This window comes from Ailuropoda melanoleuca, chromosome 16, assembly GCF_002007445.2.
Source record: "Ailuropoda melanoleuca isolate Jingjing chromosome 16, ASM200744v2, whole genome shotgun sequence".
NCBI classification, from domain to species: Eukaryota; Metazoa; Chordata; class Mammalia; order Carnivora; family Ursidae; genus Ailuropoda; species Ailuropoda melanoleuca.
The window spans coordinates 41,117,045-41,136,731 of record NC_048233.1 but is presented as its reverse complement, the minus strand read 5'-3'; the positions used below and the strand labels follow the sequence as shown (position 1 = coordinate 41,136,731).

Sequence of the window (19,687 nt, the reverse complement as noted above, 5' to 3'; positions counted from 1 at the left end):
AGACACAATGTTTTGATAGAAATCATAGCTCCCCAAATACTGTTTACTTTGGAATTAAGCTTAATCTCCTTTGAGGTCTTAATTGTATTGCCTCCCTTGTCCAAGCTCAGTTCCTCCCGAGGTAAGACCCAAGAGTTGAAGAATCAATTTTGTCAATTCATTTTCAGTATTTCTCCACACAGAATTTTGGAGAAACTGAAGGTCACCTTGAACTTACACAGACTGTCATACTAAAATATTTTCCTCAAGTCAAATTCTAGAGCAAGTTAGACTCAGTTGTTCCCTTATTTCTAAGTTTGTGTTCTGAATACCTCTGGCATAACAGGCTCTTAAGATTCTGAAAGAGCTTAGGAAGTAAAATGAAGAAAAGTAAAACATTTAGTTTGGGACTCATGAAAATGGTCAAATCTTGGCCTCGTACTCCTGAATTTATTTCAAAGGCTCCATTTAAAAAAAACAAAACAAAACCACCCAGAACAGCAGCAGCACCTATCTGAATTCTGGGTAGGACGTAAAAGATAGATGAAGAAATCTAAAAACAAGTTGAGTAAAGAATCCTTGAAGTGAGGTGTAATGCAACTTCATCACTTTATTCAAATCTTCAAAATAGTCTTTATTCTACATTTTTAGTATAAAAAATCCACAAGTTAAGTGCACCACAGTGTAGAGAGAGACATACAACGCTGAACTTCCATAACAGTCAATGGTACAGTCAAACATCACATGTACAGAACACAAAATTTAGATGAACTGAAATTATAAGATAAAATAAAATAAAATCCAATTTCAGAAAACAAAAATCAAAATATTAAGGATCCCTGAAATAGTCTTAACCCTAATGAGATTTCACTGGACTCAAGTCATTTTGTAGTGAGGGATTCATAAAATGACCCCACGAACCCAGCTGAGGAATTCTCGGGAGCCATGAGGGCCTACATCAGATGCTCCGACAATAAACGGTAACCAATTTTTGGATGGGAAGACATCCCCTAATTTGGCTCTAATGTCATCAGGCTTTTGAAATGCATCCTCCCCCTTGCCCCCACGTTTTACACAAACCCGTTTACAGTACAGTTTGCATTGAAACCCTTTGTTCAAACAGACCTCTGTTTTCCTGGCACCGAAGCAAATTTGGGTTTGGTTCATGGACGAAGAAACAACCTATGAGGAGGGTCCTAGAGGCACCCTCCACTTTTGCCTGAGGAGATGCAAAAGCAGAAGTAATGGGGCCTGTGCTCGGGGCACAGAGGGGGTTTCAGAGGATCCTTGTGAAAGACTAGTGAAAAGATGGCGAGTGGGGACAAGTGCAAGGAGAGAAGGAAGTTAGTCTGACTGGCTTTCTGTCCTGCACCATTGATTCAATGGAGATTGGCGGGAAGGAACTGGAAGACTAGGGGTGAGGGTGGGACATGGGGCAAAGGATGGAAAGGGAAAGGCAGACAACTAATGCGTTTCATTTATAACAAGTAATAGAAATCAAAGACTTAAAGGAGATTAAAGACCAATCAGAATAATTTGGCAACTTTAATTCTTAGGAAGATCAAAGTTCCCTCCAAACCTAATTTGATGTTTTATTACTAAGAGCAAAGACCAGTATGGTACAGTATTACTCCAGAGGAATTAAAGGAAGACCCTTAGGGCTGCTTTACCCACATTCATTTTATGAATGGATGCTTCCCTACCTCAAAATGCTTTAAGGAGGTACTGCTACCATTCCATGGTTCCTTATTAAGTTTGAAAAGTGCCTGAAAGTTTGGGCACCAGAAAGACACCCCAACAACATGTGTCTAAACTGCAACTTCAGGTTAATAGGACTAAAGCAGTTACATTGTGAGAAGTGCTGAAGGTATGTGATGTCTTTCCCGGCACAGAGGTGGCCTTGGTTCTTCACCAGATGGTGTAGCCACCATCTGAGCCACCCATGAAGAAGTTTCCCTTCCGCTGAGTTACGAGGACATTGGCTCCCTGCATGACTGCAAGCTGAGCAGCGTTGGGAGGGCATCCAGGGGGTGGAGGCTGGAAGGAAAAGACAAGGGTGATTGGGCACAGGGCAGCTGAGACAAGGGAGGTGGGACACAAGGGAAATAGGATCCGTTAGGAAGATGGCAGTGTGCTGACCAATTACATCTTAAAGCTAGTCCTGCCACCAATTTGGGTTGTAAAGCAGGTCTGTATTCTCTGTAAACCCAGAGATACAAACAAGAGCCTACCACTCATTCGAAAGCGTTCTCACCTCATTTTAGGTATATGGTTTTGAGTGGATGGCCCCAGGGAGGACCATTTGGGCTCTAATCCCTCTATGTGGGAGAACTAAGCCGGAAACAACTAAAATTTCTAGTATCTTTCTAAACGCTACTTAACAGGGATGATGCTTTCTCCATTTTTAATCATCATGCTTCCTGATGGAATGCCATGCTGATGGCAAATTTGAGGTAAATGCTTATGGAATGAATAAGGGGTATTACTAGACCAGTTCCAAACTGGAACTGAAATGGCAGCAGGCGGGACTCCTCCTAAGATAGGAAAACAAAGGCATCTGGTTAACTCAGACCCCAGGGAATGTGCCAGATGCTACTGACTTGCCACAGTTCTCCTGCCCCCTCAACTGCTTTCTGCCTGACTACTGGGTATCAGCGGTTACACCAAAACCACAGCTATTAGCCAGGGATGGTTAAAGGATGAATATGTAATCTCTTCTGAAAGTTAAAACACACAAGAGCAGAGTTTTTCTGGTAAGGTCATACTCACAGGAATGTTGCCAGCGGTAGCCCCAGCTCCAAATCTGGCACCTGCATCATACCCTCCTTCCACCAGCACTGCTGAACCAGGTGGATAGATGGGACCAACTGGATAATAAGCCATAGGGATTGTGGAACCTAAAGGTCCAACAGCCACAGATTGGGCCATGGGAAGATACAGTGAGGCGCCAGGAAATGCAGCTGACATGGTGGGGACTGTGGCAGCCCCTGGGTGCACAAAGCTCGGACGATAGAGCTACAGGAGGCAGAAGAGAAGGGAACAAGTTACTTTAAGACATTCCAATTTCAGATCTCTTTCATGAGTCAATTCTTAATTCTCCTTGTGCACATTACACTGTGAGTTACACAAACTGCCTTTCCACTGCCACTCAGTATTCTCCTAGGTCACTTCCTGCTATAGCTAATGTTAGGCTCAAGGAACGCAAACTCATCTTCTTAACCTCAGCCTGTGCCAAAAAAAAAACACAGAATAATCAGATAATGCATTCTCAACCCCAACAGAAATTGCTGAAGTATACAGTGTTTCAGACTATTCATGTGAACACTCTCTCCTCTTTGTGGAGAGTAAATAAATATGTGGAGTCAGGCTTAGCTAAGGACTGAAAGTGGGATCCAAGCGTATTCAGTTCAAGTCTGGTAAACTGGAAGCACCTCTGAGTAGGCGGGTGGAGCATCAGTATAGGGTGGAGCCTGAGGAAGATGCAAGGTCTGAGGGTACACTGGATTCCCAGGAGGCTGCACAGGGTAGGTTGGCTGCGTTGGATATTGACCTGGAAAACAAGACAAAAAAGCACGTTGCCTACCATACAGAGCCACCAAAATGGGACAGAGCATACTGGGTAGCTAACCCTGTGGCAGCAAGCAGATTTGATTTCGGAGGCCAAGAAAATTATGCATTCTCTTTGCACCCTTATCCCCACTTATAGCCGAAGATGTTGGATTCTAACTGGACAGAAAGAGTGCTCTTCCATTAACATACTGGCGTAAGGGAAAGTCTAGCTGGACCCAAGTTTCTCCACCGATGCAGGGCAGGTCTGGGCACCCCAACGGTAGGTACATCCTGCCTCTGCTCTGGGTGGTCTTCACAAGCCTGGTGTAACGGCCCAAGACCTCGCTGAGTCACAGTGGTTATGACTATTTGCCCCATAGATTCCTACTCAAGGTCGACTTCCAAATAAAGTGGTGGAAGTGAACCTTCAGACTCGAGAGAAGATAAAGGGAAATGTCCTGAGAAACAGCTGAGGATCGTGTTCTGCCAGACACTAGTACAATTACAGGAATCGGGAGAACTTCGGACCACCATCGAAGGAAAAGGGAGAGAGAGAGACCCTTCTGGCCCCCTGGTCCGCCCACCAGCGCCGGCCCCTCACTAGTTAAGCCCGGGCGCCAGCCTCTGGTTCCGGAGCGCGGCGCCCCGCCTCCGCCGGCTCTCCATTGGCCTACCCAAATCTCTGATATAGCTCCTCATTTGCTCCTGCAGATGCCCATCATGACAAGCCTTTTCCCCCCCCCCACCCCTCCACCCGAGCCCGCAGCTCCAAACTGCGCCACAGAGTTAAAGGAGGAAAGGGCCGGGAAGGAGCGAGTAGCCGTAGTTCGGGGATGACGAAGGCGTCTGGCGCAGCCCCCGGGACTGCAGCTGGTCCAGGAGCGAGGCGCAGCTCGCCCCAAGCCTGGCGCTTGGCGACCCTGGGCTCCGGGCCCACTCGCTCCAGGCTAGCACTGTTCCCCCCGACGGCCCCAGCCGCCCCCTGTCCTTGCCTTTGCTGTTCATGGTGGCTGCTGGTCCGGTTCGGCTCGGCGTCGCGGACGGTTATTTTTTTTCGTCCTCTTCCTGTTCGTAGTCACTTCCGTGTCACGTGACGATTCGTCCGCCTAGCGTCACCCGACGCCCGAGTGCCGCTACCACCGGAAACCCCGCCCCTTTGCCCGGCTTCCAGTAGCTAGAGGGAGGGCTCTCGTGGTCCCGCCTACTCGCGCGCGTTGGGCCCGCCCCTTGGGCCTTGGCTTCCAACCCCCGCCCGCGTCCCACGACGGGAAGAAAACCAAATACAGGTATTGTCTCAAAACAGGAATTTTTTTCTCTCTTGGGCCTTCGGAGGCAGAACCATTAAACTATTCCCCGGAACCTTTTTCCACCTACGCGCAGCAACTCAAGGTCACCTCACCTTGACAGCCTTTCCAAAAGGGGCAGGGATTTCTCATTGCTTCCCTAACTGCCTGAAATACGCTCCCTGAACCTTAACCTATCGAGCAGTTTCCCTCCTACGAAGCCCGACTGAAGCCTCAGCTCCGTCCAGATTTATTTTGCCAGTCCGGCTGTCATTGTCCTTTTCCAAGGTAGACCATCGGCGGAATATTCATTGCCTTGTCTGTTCACCGACAGGCTGCCAGTATTTACTTGTGTCGCCGTCTTTCTTACCAAAGGCAGGGCGTGCGCTGCGGTGTCTTCCCCAGCAGCCAGTACTAAAACCGACACATTCGCGGTTCCCAGGGAGTGCTTGTGGCCCCTGCCCTTGGTTTGGCACTTGTTACAGGTGACCTGTATGGTGCGTTGTGTATATTTTCTCTGTTTCGTTCCGCCCCTAACCTAATTGTCCTTAAGGGCAAAGATGCCATCCTTGAGCGCAGCAATTAAGGTTTTCCTTACATCCTTCATTTTATAATATGCCTCCTATGTGCAAGTACAGAGATGGAACTCAGCAAGACATTTAATTTGGTTCAGACTAATATTAGTATTGAAAACCCTATCATATTTACCTTTTCCTGTGTGTTTGACTCTAATCTTCCCCGAAGGCGGCATAGATATTCACCCATTCAGCTTATTTGTGAAACACAGATGCCATGCACTGCTCTAAGACAAAACAAAGCCCTTGCTGTCTTGAAGCTCACCTTCTGATGCAGGGGCTTGCAGACTTTTTATGACCACAATCCACAGTTCTATGGTTTAAATCATGACCCAGTGCACGCGCACACACAACACGCACACACACATTTATAACAAAAAAATTTTTGACCTAGTACTTTCCTTCTACATACAGTGCACTGTAATATTTTCTATTCTTGTGTTTATTTTTTTCAAATCTCCCACTAACAAGTCCAGACCCACAGCTTGAAAAACACTGTTTTTAGTAGACTTGCATCTCCAGAGCCCTGTACTTACTTAGCATGAAGTTTGCAGTCAGTAGTTGGTCAGTCAAGGAGTGAATAAATCCTTGAAGGTCAGATCAGACAAATCTTCCCTGTATCCTAACTTTTCCAAATTAGATCCTAAATTGAGTCTACCCCAAAGCCTGAAACTGGAGAAGTCACTGATCTATCCTAACTCTTACCCCATGCTCAAGGCTTCAGAAAATAAAGGACTGAACCTGGGAAAAGTTTTCTTTCCTTATTCTCTCTGTGGCCCTTGGGGACCCTAAAATTATGTTGACTGAAGCAGCCTGTGTCAATGAGAGTGTAAGAAGTGGCCCCAAAATCAAGACACTAGTTCTGGTTTTCACTCTGTCACCGACTGACTTTGGTCCTCATCTGTTCGGCTCCCACCTATCCCATACTGTTTATTAATCAGATCCTGCACAGGTCATCTTACAGATGTATAATCCATTGTCCATCGCAGACTGAGGAAAGGTGCAGATCAGGAAACTGTATTTCAGAGCCCTTAAGTAGTTGAACTAAGTTACACAGCTGCAAAGCCAGTATTCAAACTCAGGTTTGTGACTTTATAAGTGTTGTTTTTAATTTGTTCACATTATTCAATCTGTTTACATTGTTTTTAAATCTGTTGCGTCCCAAGGGTCTCAGTTTCATCATCTGCCAAAAAGGTCACACAATCCTTGTGTCACCTCCAAGTCTAGACTCTGTTTTAGGGAAGGAAAGGAGCAAAGGGAAGCCTGAGAGGACAGAGGGGAAGTGGGCAGAGCTGATAATCAGGTTGTAAATTTTGGTCAGGCCCTACCAGGTGTTAAAAATTCAGATACTTCTACTGGATGGTCAATAGCCATTGCCCCAGATTGTCTCCCCAAGTACACCTCTCTGCTCTGGCCCGCCACTGGAGCCCACCCCCAGCCCAGGACCTAGCTCCAGCCAAGGCAAGTTGCCCTCAGATTGGTCAGTGCCTCCTCTGCAGGATGTTAGGTATTTTGCTTATCACTCTGGGACCTGGGCAGACAGCAAGCGAGGGCGGAGCCAAATGAGGTTACCAAGAGAAATGGAAGGGTCACAAGCCACTGTTTTCTCTGGCAGATGGGATTAAGGAGCAACTGGCTACTTTCTTGGACAGGAGTCAAGAACCTTTCTGTTTTCTTCATTCTCCTGGGTTCCCCCACCAAGAGAAAACGTTCGTTTAGTCATTTATCAGACATCCTTTCTTGAATGAATTCAGCACTATTTATTGAGCGCCTATTATGTGCCAGGCCCTGAGATAGGCACTAGGGAAACAGTAGTGAAAAAGCTTAGTCCCTACCCTCCCAGAACTCAGTCCACCTAATGAGAGAGACAGAGAAGTAAACCGATAATCCTAATGTAATGACTAGCGCTGACATTAGGACACTATGGGGTGTTAGGAGAACACATAGATGAGGTTCCTAATCTCTTCCACGGGGCTCAGGGAGGGCTTTTTGCTGGGAGTGATGTTTGATAGGACATCTGAAGGCTGAGTGGAAGTTTAGAAGGGAATTCCTCCAAGAAAGAACATCTTATGCAGAGAGCTTATGGAAAGGAAAGGGAGAATGTGAAAACACTTGAGTATGGTGGGACCATGGAATGGGAGGTGAAGTCTAGTAAGACATGACACTAAACAGGTAAACAGGAGCCAGACCATGCAGGGGAGCTTGGAGTTCGTGAAGGATTCCATCTTAAGACATTGGATACTTGGGGGCACCTGGGTGGCTCAGTTGGTGACCTCAGCTCAGGTCATGATCCTAGGGTCCTGGGATTGATCCCACTTCTGGCTCCCTGCTCAGTGGGGAGTCTGCTATCTTAAAAAAAAAAAAAACACATTGGATTCTAACTAAGGGCACTGGTTAGCCACTGAAGAGTTTTAAGCAGAAAAGTGACGTGATCCTGTTTTGATTTTAGAAATAGCTTTCTGGCTACAAAATGTAGAATAGATTAGAAGGAGACAAGAGTGGAAATATGTCTGGGAGAGCAGTTAGAATACCAATGTAGTAATTTTAGTGAGTGATGATGGCAGACTGGCCCAGGGAAATGGCAGGGGGTAGAAAGAAGGAGGGCAGCATTCCAGAACTATATAGGAGGCAAAAACAACTGGACTAATACTCAGGGTTAACGTCCATGATTAATTAAGAGAATTAATGTCAGGGATGAAAACTACATAAAGTGAAAAGAAAAATGACAAATTGGAGAAAAGATATTTGCGATTTGTATCACAAAGGGCTAATCTCCCTGTCCCAGAACTCACAGAGATCAGTAAGTACATGACCAGCCATTAGAAAAAGTAGAAAATGACGTTTACAGACAGTTCAGAGAAAAGGAAATACAAATGGCTTTTAAACATATGAAATGATGTTCAGCTTCACTCTTAATAAGAAAAAGGCAAATTAAAAACCACACAAACACCGTTATCAGATTGGTAAAATCCAAACATTTGCTAACTTTATTTGCAGTGCTGTGAATAAAACACTCTAATTTATTTCTTTTTGGGTTTTTTAAAGTTTTTTTTAAATTCCAGTTACGTAGCATACAGTGTAATATTAGTTTCAGGTGTACAATATAGTGATTCAAGACTTCCATACAACACTGGGTGGTACTCACCACAACAAGTGCATGCCTTCTTTGGGGCGCCTGGGTGGCTCAGTTGTTAAGCGTCTGCCTTCTGCTCAGGGCGTGATCCCAGCGTTTTGGGATCGAGCCCCACATCAGGCTCCTCTGCTGGAAGCCTGCTTCTTCCTCTCCCACTCCCCCTGCTTGTGTTCCCTCTCTTCCTGGCTGTCTCTCTCCCTGTAAAATAAATAAAATCTTTAAAAAAAAAACACACACAAACTTACATTTAACAAGTGCATTCCTTCATCCCCATCACCTATTTCCCCCATCCCCCCAACCCCCCCCCCCCGGTACCCATCAGTTCTCTATAATTAAATCTGCTTCTCGGTTTGTGTGTCTCTGTCTCTCCATTTTTCCCTTTGCTTGTTTGTTTTGTTTCTTAAATTCCACATATGGTATTTGTCTTTCTCTGACTACAATCTAATTTGATGGTGGGAGTGTAAATTGACACAACTCCTATTGGGTTTATTTGGCAATATCTGTCAATATTATGCATTACCATCCCCACTTCTTCCTCTTTTTTTTTTTTTTTTAAGATTTTATTTATTTGTCAGAGCACAAGCACGGGGAACCACAGGCAGAGGGAGAGGAAGAAGCAGGCTCTCCACCAAGCAGGGAGCCCATGTGAGATTCAATGCAGGACTCCATGCAGGACTCATCCCTGGACCCTGGGATTGTGACCTGAGCCAAAGGCAGATGCTTAACCGACTGACCCACCTAGTTGTCGCACCATCCCCACTTCTAGGAATGATCCCTACAGATATATTTGCGCTCATGAGAAACAGTGTGTATAAGGTGTTCACTGCAATATCATAATAGCAAAAGATTAGAAATAACCCATATGTCTAGGGCACCCGGGTGGCTCAGTCAGTTAAGCATCTGCCTTTGGCTCAGGTCATGATCCCAGGGTCCTAGGATCCAGTCCCATGTCAGCCTCCCTGCTCGGCGGGGAGTCTGCCTCTCTGTCTGTCCCTCCTCCCACCCATTCTCTAACCTCTCTCTCTCTCTCTGTCTCAAATAAAAATAAAATCTTTTAGAAAAAGAAAGAACCCATATGTCCATCAATGGGGAATTAGTAAAATAAATCTTAGTATGTCCATACAATTAAATACTGTGTGGCTGTAACAAAGAATGAGAAGGCTCTCCAAAATGTTTTTTTTTTTTAAAGATTTTATTTATTTATTCGACAGAGATAGAGACAGCCAGCGAGAGAGGGAACACAAGCAGGGGGAGTGGGAGAGGAATAAGCAGGCTCATAGCAGAGGAGCCTGATGTGGGGCTCGATCCCATAACGCCGGGATCATGCCCTGAGCCGAAGGCAGATGCTTAACTGCTGTGCCACCTAGGCGCCCCCAAAATGTTTTTTTTAAATAAAAGGAAAGGTTCAGAACAGTGTGCTTAGCTTGATACCTTTTGCAAAAGAGTAGAAAAACTAAGAATATTCATTAGCATTTGAGTAAAGAAATTCTGAAAGAATACACAAGATAACTATAAAAGTGGTTACTGGTTGGCATGGGGAGATGGAGGCAAAAGTGAGACTTTTCACCGTATATCTTTAAATTTTTAAAAAATTTTTGAACCATGTGACTTCTTATCAAGTCAAAAAAGTAAAACAATGTTGGCACACCTATTAAAGTGTTTAATATAAAAAGCCTGAACATTTCAGGTGTTAAGAGTATAGAACTACTACAACTCTTACACACTGCTGTTAAGAGTGTAAAATGGTACAACCACTTTGAAAACAGTATGGCAGGATCTTTAAAAGTTAAACATACACATAACTACCTTATGATCCAGCAATTGCACTACTACGTATTTACCCAAAGGATACAAAAATACTAATTCGAAGGGGCACACGTACCCCGATGTTTATCGCAGCATTATCAACAATAGCCAAATTATGGAAAGGGCTCAAATGTCCATCAGTTGATGAATGGATAAGATGTGGTGTACATATATACAATGGAATATTATTCATCCGTAAGGAAGAATGAAATATTGCTATTTGCAGTGACGTGGATAGAACTAGAGTGTATTATGCTAAGTGAAATAATTCAGTCAGAGAAAGACAAATGCCATATGATTTCACTTGTGTGGAATTAAAGAAAATAGATGAACATGGGCGGGGGAAAAAAAAGAGGCTAACTGTAAAACAGATTCTTAACTATAGAGGTTGCTGCAGGGGAGGTGGGCAGGGGGATGGATTAGATGGGTGATGGGTATTAAGGCGTGTACTTAATGACGAGTAGTGAGTGTTGTATGTAAGGTGATGAATCCCTGGATTTCCTCCTGGAACTAATATTGCACTATATGTTGACTAACTGGAATTTATTTTTTTAAAGATTTATTTATTTATTTTACAGAGAGAGAGCGAGCAGGGAGGAGGGGCAGAGGGAGAGGGAGGGAATCTCAAGCAGACTCCCTGCTGAGCCGTGGAAGCAGCTCAGGACCCTGAGATCAGACCTGAGCCGAAACCAAGAGCTGGACGCTTAACCAACTGCGCCACCTAAGTGCCCCATGAACTAGAATTTAAATAAAAGCTTGAAATAAAAAAATAAACAATAAACAAAATAATTTTTTTAAAAAGTTAGACATTCACGTACCATATGATCCAGCCATTCCACTCCCATTAACCCATGAGAAATGAAAGCATATGACCACACAAAGGTTTACCAGGGTATCTATAACAGCTTCATTTGTAACAGCCCCAAACTGGAAACAACACAAATGACCGGCAGTAGGTCAATGGATAAACAAATTGTGGTATTGCCATACAGTAAAGATGAATGAACTATGGATCCACACAACATGGGTAACGTCAGTTATGCTGAGTGAAAGAGACCTGGCCAAAAAAAAAAAAGAGAGAATGCATACTGTAGGATTCCATTTATATAAAATTTTGGAAAATACAAATTAATCTGTGGTAACAAAAAGCCTGGGGGAGAGGAGACAGGAGGGAGAGATGGACTCTGGGAAACTTTGGGGGGTGCTGGATGTGTTCATTATCTTGATTGTGGAAATGGTTTCATGGGTGAATATATATGTCAAAATTTACCAAATCATACATTTTAAATGTGTGGTTTATTGTGTGTCAGTTATACCTCAATTAAGGTATTTTAAAAAATAATGATGGGATGAAGAAGAGGGAAAAGCCAAGGATGATGGCTAATGAACTGCTAGTGTGCCTGGCAAGACAGATGCTGGGAGCAAAATTCGGGCAGAACTTGGTAAGTGCTGCAGTAGAGATGGGTACGCTGTGGTCTGAGGGCTCAGGGAATCCCCTTGCCTCCTCCTGCTGGGTCCCTACTCCCAATCGGTCAGGCTGGGTAGAGCTATTTTATGTACCTTTATTGAACACCTACTATGTGTTCTGCTCATGACTCCTGTAACTGCAAGAACAAAACCACCTCACATTATCCAGCCCAAAGAGGGAGGGCAGAGGTTTGTGGAAGAATCCAGTCAGGCTCTTTGAAGCAGCTTTTTGAAAGCTTTGGCTGGTTTTTGTGTAACTAAGGGAACAGGGATTACAAGATATATGACTCAGAAATGGACCCTCCTTGCTTATTCCAGGCCAGCCTTTGTAGGAGAGGCACTAACCCTGCTCTGCATCATAATGCAGAGGGCTGACTCCGCTTTGGCAGGGCAGCCTAGTAAATCCTGGGGCTGTGTCTCTTCTTTTGGGGTTTTGATCAGTTTTTCTCAATGTGAAATCACAAGCTACCTGCATCAGAACCATCCCATCCTCATTAAAAGTCAAAGAAATAGNACTCAGAAATGGACCCTCCTTGCTTATTCCAGGCCAGCCTTCGTAGGAGAGGCACTAACCCTGCTCTGCATCATAATGCAGAGGGCTGACTCCGCTTTGGCAGGGCAGCCTAGTAAATCCTGGGGCTGTGTCTCTTCTTTTGGGGTTTTGATCAGTTTTTCTCAATGTGAAATCACAAGCTACCTGCATCAGAACCATCCCATCCTCATTAAAAGTCAAAGAAATGGAGTAATGTTCCCTCTCTCGCTGGCTGTCTCTATCTCTGTCAAATAAATAAATAAATAAAATCTTTAAAAAAAAAGAAAAAAAAGTCAAAGAAATGGAGTAATACTAACACACATCGACATTTGCCGGTTTGGGGGTGGAGACTTCATTTTCTTCCTCAAGGTGTGTGTTTGTGTTCCCAAGATTACTTACTTTCCAAAAGACAGAAGAAGAGAGCCTCATCTGCATCTCAGTCTGGCCAAGAGACTGGAACGGTTCTGGGCTTGGGCGCCAGCCCCGCTAGACAGTTCTGCCGGGTGGACGTACTGGGACACATGCTGTGTGGCGTCTTCCCTGTTTCACAACACATACTCCATTCACCTCTTCCAGACTGGATTTGTCAGATTTAGGGGAATATACTGGGGGTAAGCTGAAGAACAAGAGGGAGAAAGGGCCTGGAGCTTCCCAGAAAGAAATGGAGATTTGAAGGAGGAGTTTCTGGGGAGGGAACAGACCTGAGGACAGGGAGCCAGGTCAGGGTCTAGGCTACACCCATGAAAGGAACAGACCCTTTAATAAAGATTGAACTTCTCGGCTGTTTTTCACTTGGCTTATAGGCAAAGTTAAAGGCAAACTCTTAAGCTTTCCCTTATTCATTGGAATTCTCTTTAGTCTTCCCCCAACCTTCAGAAAAGAATATTTTGTGTAGTCATGTTGGGGAGAATTCACAGCTCTGCCCCCCTGTGAATACAGTTGCATTTTATCCAGAGGAACCACACCAGGAGGTCCAGGCTGTGACCAGCAGCCAAGTGACTGGCCCAGGACCAAATGGAATGGAAGGTCAAGCAGAAGATTTGGGAGACAGGCATGAGACAAACTTTGCCTTGCATTCCGCTTCCCCAAATACACTAGAAAGAGGTGACCCTTAAAATGGAGGGGGAAAAAAAAGAGGAAAATGCTGACACCTGGGTTTCGTATACATTATCTCCCTCAACACTTACAAAAACTTAGGAGTGAGTGTTATTCCCATTTCACAAATGGGAAACTATGACTTAAAAAAGCTAACTTGGCCAAGGTTGCACAGCTAGTAAGCGACCATGGTCACACCTGAACGCAGATCTGTGGATCTGATTGGATTATAACATCCCCAGCTTGCTCCTTGGCAGTAGGGGTTGGCAGTCACAGCAGTTAACTACCTGTGCATGCCCCAGGGACATTTGTTATTCTCCATTCTATGGAACTTAGTATTATTTGATGCTTTCAAGCCTAGACTGCTTTTGTAGTTCACAGAAATAATCAAGATACAAAAAAAGGAAAATAATAAAATCAAAGGTTCATGGAAAGCATTGTGAAATGCTTCTATCTTAGGACTGGTGGGCTTTATCATCCAGAGGCCTTAGGAAGACTATACAAAGAACCTGGAATGTGAAAGAAAATGTAGGCTTTACTCTTGGTCTGGTCATCACCAGCTGTCTGGCCTTAGACAAGTCACTTAACCTCTCTGAGCCTCAGTTTTCTCATCTTGAGCATTATTCCTACCTCACAGATTTGGTGTGAAGGTCAAATAAGAAGATAAATGATAAATACTTCTTGAGTTGTAGAATGCGACCTGTCTCTTAATGTAAGTACTCACTCTATCAGATTTGCTGAAGCTGTTCTTTTATGGCAAGGAAGGATACCCCCTCTGGCCACTTCCTGGGCACAATCTCTATGCAAGCAGGAATCAGGGGCCTTTAACAAGCTAAATGAATGGTGGTTGATTCTGCCAATTTATTTCCTACTCCAGGCTTTCTTTCCCTCTTATCTACACATCTGCATGTCAGGAATAAATTTCTGCTTCCTACAATATCATTTTTTGATGGAAACTTCCAGACTTAGATGGGAGAAAGGAGGAGGGAGAACAAAAGACCACATTTCTTCAGCATTTCAATCAACAACCTCATTTTCTTCTAACAGTTGAAGTGAACTTCTTATGAATAATGGATGATGGCCTGATGAATATGCACACAGCCTATTACGCCTGTGAGGTTTGGTAAATAATTTATGAGCTAAAATGTTCCTCACCTTGTTACTATACAAAAATTATGGGGAAAAAAACCACATATTTACCCTTTGAGCTGGTAGGGTGATCTGTCAGAGTGACAGCAGCCTAGTAATACAATCCTACTTCATTGCTAAAATTAAAGTAAATAGAATAAAATACACGCATTTCAGGGTGGGAGGTCTGTAAAAAAAATGGAGTATGCATAGCCATACTCTCTGTCACAAGTTTTCAAAAACTCTGGCTTCTTGGGGAAAAAAGAAGAAGAAAACCCTTCTGGCTTCTCACCTTAAAATATCCCACATTGTTAGCGGTCCTCGGGGACCTTCTCCTTCATCACCCATTCTCACAAGGACTTCAATATGACCAGTCAAGATGGACAACAGCTTCCTCGTTTCGTGAAAACTGGCCAACCACAAGCTATAAGGTGGTAAAATTTGAGACTCCAGAGATTTAAAAAAAAAAAAAAAAAAGCCTAATAGCTTCCAGAGAGAACGAGCAGGTAGCACAGAGAAGGGAATAAACTGGCAGAGAAGCACTTGGAAACGCATCGCTGTCTTTCATCTCCTCCCCGTTGAGAGGCCTTTCCCGCTGACCACCCTGACTCCCTCTGTACCATCCTGCGACTCCCGCCCACCTGCCCACCCTCATTCCCTTAGCAACAGCTGCGCTGCCTTTAATCTGGTGATTAGAGAGGGGGAGGGGCAAAATTAACTATGGACACAAGGAAGGTGTTGGGGAAAGTAAGCGTGGGTCCTGGAGAAATGTGATTGTTCCATGACAATTTCTGAAGACCTGGAACTGGGTTAGTTCTCAAGGCAGGGAAGACAGGACACCAGGGATTATTTGCTCAGATTTCCAGAGCTTTCCAGGAATGGAGGACAGTGCCAAGGGAGCCTCTTCCTGTCAACAGCCTCTTGCTGTCCCCCTGATATGCTCAGTGCTCGGAGGAGATCAGACAAAAGAGGAAATAAGGCCCTGCCCCACCTCTGTTGGGGAAACCAATATAGTCTCCAGAAAAAGAATGAATGGCCTATAAACTACCAATTATATAATGAAGTCATTGGAACAATGATGTAATTAAAATAATACTAATTAGAACAATGTGGTATTATTCAAGAAGGCTTTTGGGAGGAGATAAACCTTGAGTGGAGTTTGCAAAGAAAGCAAGAACCTAATTAAACTGAAAGATTAGAGGTATATATGACCAGGCCTTCCTGATGTGGGCCGGCCTGTCTTCCCAGCCCCATTTCGGGCCACTCTCACTTGCTGTGTTCCAGCCATATGGATCCTCTTTCGGTCTCTTAAACGCCAAGTTCTTCCCTGCCTCATGGCCTCTGCCCTGCCTCTGCTTCTGCCTTTGCTGTTCCTTCTGCCTCCTGCTTATCCTGTCTTTTACACTTTGCATTATATTTGACTCCTTCAGAGGTCTGCCCTGCCCTGCGCCCCAGCGTTACTCTTTTGTATACCACCTTGTTTTCTTAAACATCATGTGTAATAATATATTTGTACTTATTTTTTTGTTTAATGTCTGTTTCCCTAGTAGACTATAAATTCCAAGAGAGCAGTCCGTTTTGTTTCCCACTGGACACTTAGCACCGAGCCCAGTGTCTGGTGCACAGTAGATAATAACTATTTGTTAAAGAAATGCAGGCTCGGAAGGCTCAGAAGGCATGGGAAGTGGGAGTGCAGGAGAAAAAGAAAATGTGCGGGGCTGAGGAGACTGCAGGAGAGTTGTCTTTGGCATGGGAAGCAGAAGGAAGCCATTGGCAACATCTCTCTCTACCCATCCATGAAAATATTTATATTGTTGAAGCTTTTTTCTGATTATCAAATACATACTTATTCCAAAAAAGACTGTGCTGCAATGTTTTTAAAAAACTGTATTACAAGTGTTGGAGGGGATGTGGAACAACGAGAACTCTCCTATGTTACTACTAAAGAAATAAATTAGTTCAAAGATTGTTGAAAACTAGCAGTATCTATGAAAGTTAAATATATTCTCCAAACCTAGCAATTCCACTCCTCAGTATGTACCCAGGAGACATGAGTGCATATATTCACCAAAAGACTTGTACAAGACTGTTCAGAGCAGCTTTATCCATATAAGGGACAAAAACAGGAATAGCCCAAATGCCCATCAATAGTAGAAAGGATAAATCATGGCATAATTATGCAATGGAGTATATACAGCAATAAAAAAAGAACAGTACTGCTAGACACAACAACATGGATGAGTCTCAGAAACGTATGTTGAGTGACAGAAGGCAGACACAAGAGCACATACTGTCTGATGCCATTTATATGAAGTTCAAGAACCAGCAAAACTAATCTGTGGTGGTAGAATTCAGAATAGTGGTAACTGGGAGTTTATTGACTATCAAGGAGCACAGGAGAGTCGTCTTGGGTGTTGGAAATGCTCTTTTCTTTCTTTCTTTTCTTTTTTTTTAAATAGGCTCTACGCCCAACATGGGGTTTGAACTCACAACCCTGAGATCACGAGTCGTATCCTCTGCCCCCTGAGCCAGCCAGGGGCCCGGAAATGCTCTATATCTTGTTGTGGGTGGTGATATGGAAAAATTCAAGTTGTACTTTTAAGACTTAGGTACTTTACTGTGTGCACATATTAGACCTGAATGAAAAAATTAAACATACAAAAAAGTTAATATATGCTCATCATCAAAAATTCAAGCAATGTGGAAGTATATACAGTATAAATTAAAGGTTTCCTTTTTCCAGAGAAAACCACAATTAACATTCTGGTGTATGTTTCCCTCAACCCCTTCCATCACATCCATTTCTTTCTCCCAACTATCCTTGGCAGGGGGCCTGGGTGGCTCAATCGGTTAAGCATGTGCCTTCAGCTCAGGTCATGAACCCAGGGTCCTGCGATCAAGTCCCACATCGGGCTCCCCGCTCAGCGGGGAGTCTGCTGTTCCCTCTCCCCTTGCTTCTCCTCCCTGCTCAAGCTCTCTCTGTGTCAAATAAATAAATAAAATATTTTTTAAAGACTATCTTTGACATTCACGTCATTCAAAGCATTTGAGCTGTGTGTAGCACCAAACCAAGTCACAGGGACTAAGAGTTTCTGCCTTCCTGTGACAACATCCAATAGCAAGACTGTGCCCCTCCTTCGCACAGAGTAGTAGGAAATACAAGAAGGATTAAGTCACACCCTGTGCTCTCGAGGAATTTACAATCTGAGGGGAAAACCAGAGAGACTACAGACAGACCAAACAAAACTCCCAAGAGATAGAATACCATGACATGTGTCAGAGGTGCACAAGGCCATTAAAATGGATGCGACTATGGGACACCTGGGTGGCTCAGTCGGCTAAGCGTCTGCCTTCGGTTGGGGTCATGATCCCAGGGTGCCGGGATCCAGCCTGCTTCTCCCCCTGCTTGTGCCCTCTCTCTCTCTCTCTGACAAATAACTAAATAAATACAATCTGTTTTTTAAAATGGTTGCAACTGTAGAGAGCTTATGGTTTTCAGAGTGCTTTCACATACATCCTCCCTATCCTCACTGTTCAACTTCTTAACCCTATGAAGTCGTGGTTATAGATAGCATCCTCATTTTATAAGTAATGAAGAAGTGAAATTACTTGCCTGGACTGTGAGCAGAAGCGTTGGGACTCACACTTAAATATTCTGACTCCTAATCCATTGGTTTCTTATAAATCTGCCCCAGCCGTTTTCTCCTCGCCCTCAGGTAGAAACAGCAAGGATAGAACCCCGAGCCCTGCTGGCCAGGAAAAGGATAATGTCAGGCCTCAAGGCGGAAGCTTTCGTGAGCAGGACCTCTGGGGGTGAGCAAGCGCCAGGCAGCCAGGCAACATTCTGGAAAAGTGTGTAGTAGTGCCGGCGTGGAGCCACCTGGGGCTGCTCCCCCTCTTCTCCTCCCCTGCAGTGTCTTCCACCAGGCGGCTTCACCAACAGTCCTGGGCGGGCTGGGGCTCCACTTCCCTTCTCCTCACACTATGGAACTTTCTCCCCGCTCTCCATTAACCACCAAATTGGGGAGGGAGGGCAGGCGGGGGGAAGGGAGGGCAGCCCACACGGACGGCAGGCCGCCTACCTTGAGGGATCCGCAGTCACTGAATTTACAGAGCCTCCCGACTCAGTTCTTCTCCCCTCATTCCTTTTCTTCCCCTTTGGTCTTCAACTCCTTCTTCTTCCACTTGTCAACTACCTCTCCAATCTGCTTTACCCTCGGCCCCAAACTCTTCCAATCCCTTCCCCTTCCCCTACCTTCAAAAGCCTCTAGATAAACCAAACCGTCCGCACCATCACCACCAGCAAAGCACAACGTTGTTCTTTTTTCTGCTGAACTCTTTTTCTGTACATTTTCTTGGCTACTTGGACAAGAAGGCAGGGAAGTTGTCTTTAGACAAGACAGCCCACAACCAACCGCCGCCGGGGTGAGGCGGAGGGAGCATTCAGGACCTGGGTCCCCTCCCTGAAATGGAGCCGGGGCACAACCAATTGGAGGTTCGAGGCTGCCTGAACGGCCGTCTGAGCCCCCCTCCTGTCTTGCACTGGGGTTCTGGCCTGGGGTTTGGGAATGGCCTGAACTTGACTCTCGACGATGAGGCGCACAGTTGATTAGAGAGGAAAGGCGGCGGTGGCTGGGAGTCACCGCCCCAACCCTAGACTTAAGGGAATGTGGCATAGGGTGACCACTTGGACTCCCATGCTCCTGCTGGCTCTCTCGCACCTTCCAAAATGAAACCACCTCGAGCAGCACCTCCGAGGGGGCTGCGTGACCCGCCCCACGGACCCTCCACTCCAGCCCGGGAAGAGAGCCCCTGGGGCCTCCCGGCGTGACCAAGGGCTGAGGGTGCCCACCCCACCCCCACCCCTCCTCTTTCCCGGCTCCCCAGATCCCCTCCCTTCCTCCGCCGCCCCCGGCGGCTGGCGCGCGCGGTGCAGCATGCGGCAAAGCTCTTTGCATAAATTATGCTCATGACGCAGCAGCTAAAAAAATCCAAGTAGCAGAAGGAGGGGAAAAAAAGGGGGGGAGGAAAAAGGGGGGGCTGTGGAAGGGGGGAAAGAAGAAAAATATATATACCTGTCCGCCCCCCCCGCTCCCCCTTCCCGCTTCCCGGCCGCCCCCCCCCCCCCCCCGCCCCCCCC

The 19,687-nt window shown here is 45.3% G+C and overlaps 1 protein-coding gene across 2 annotated transcripts; it reads right to left on the bottom strand.

Moving 5' to 3' along the window:
• Window positions 1-564: 564 nt before the first annotated feature.
• DAZAP2 (DAZ associated protein 2) lies at window positions 565-4,673 on the bottom strand. 2 transcript variants are annotated; one of them, XM_011227876.3, is made up of 4 exons: window positions 4,521-4,673; window positions 3,411-3,529; window positions 2,826-2,994; window positions 565-2,016 (listed from the first exon to the last, which is right to left on the bottom strand). In XM_011227876.3, exons 1-4 carry the CDS (start codon window positions 4,531-4,533, stop codon window positions 1,694-1,696), a joined length of 624 nt encoding a protein of 207 aa, XP_011226178.1. In that variant the 5' UTR covers window positions 4,534-4,673; the 3' UTR covers window positions 565-1,693. The 2 variants fall into 2 exon arrangements, with proteins under 2 accessions (XP_011226178.1, XP_011226177.1); XM_011227875.3 differs by having other exon boundaries at window positions 1,737-2,016; window positions 2,749-2,994.
• Between the last annotated feature and the right edge of the window lie 15,014 nt (window positions 4,674-19,687).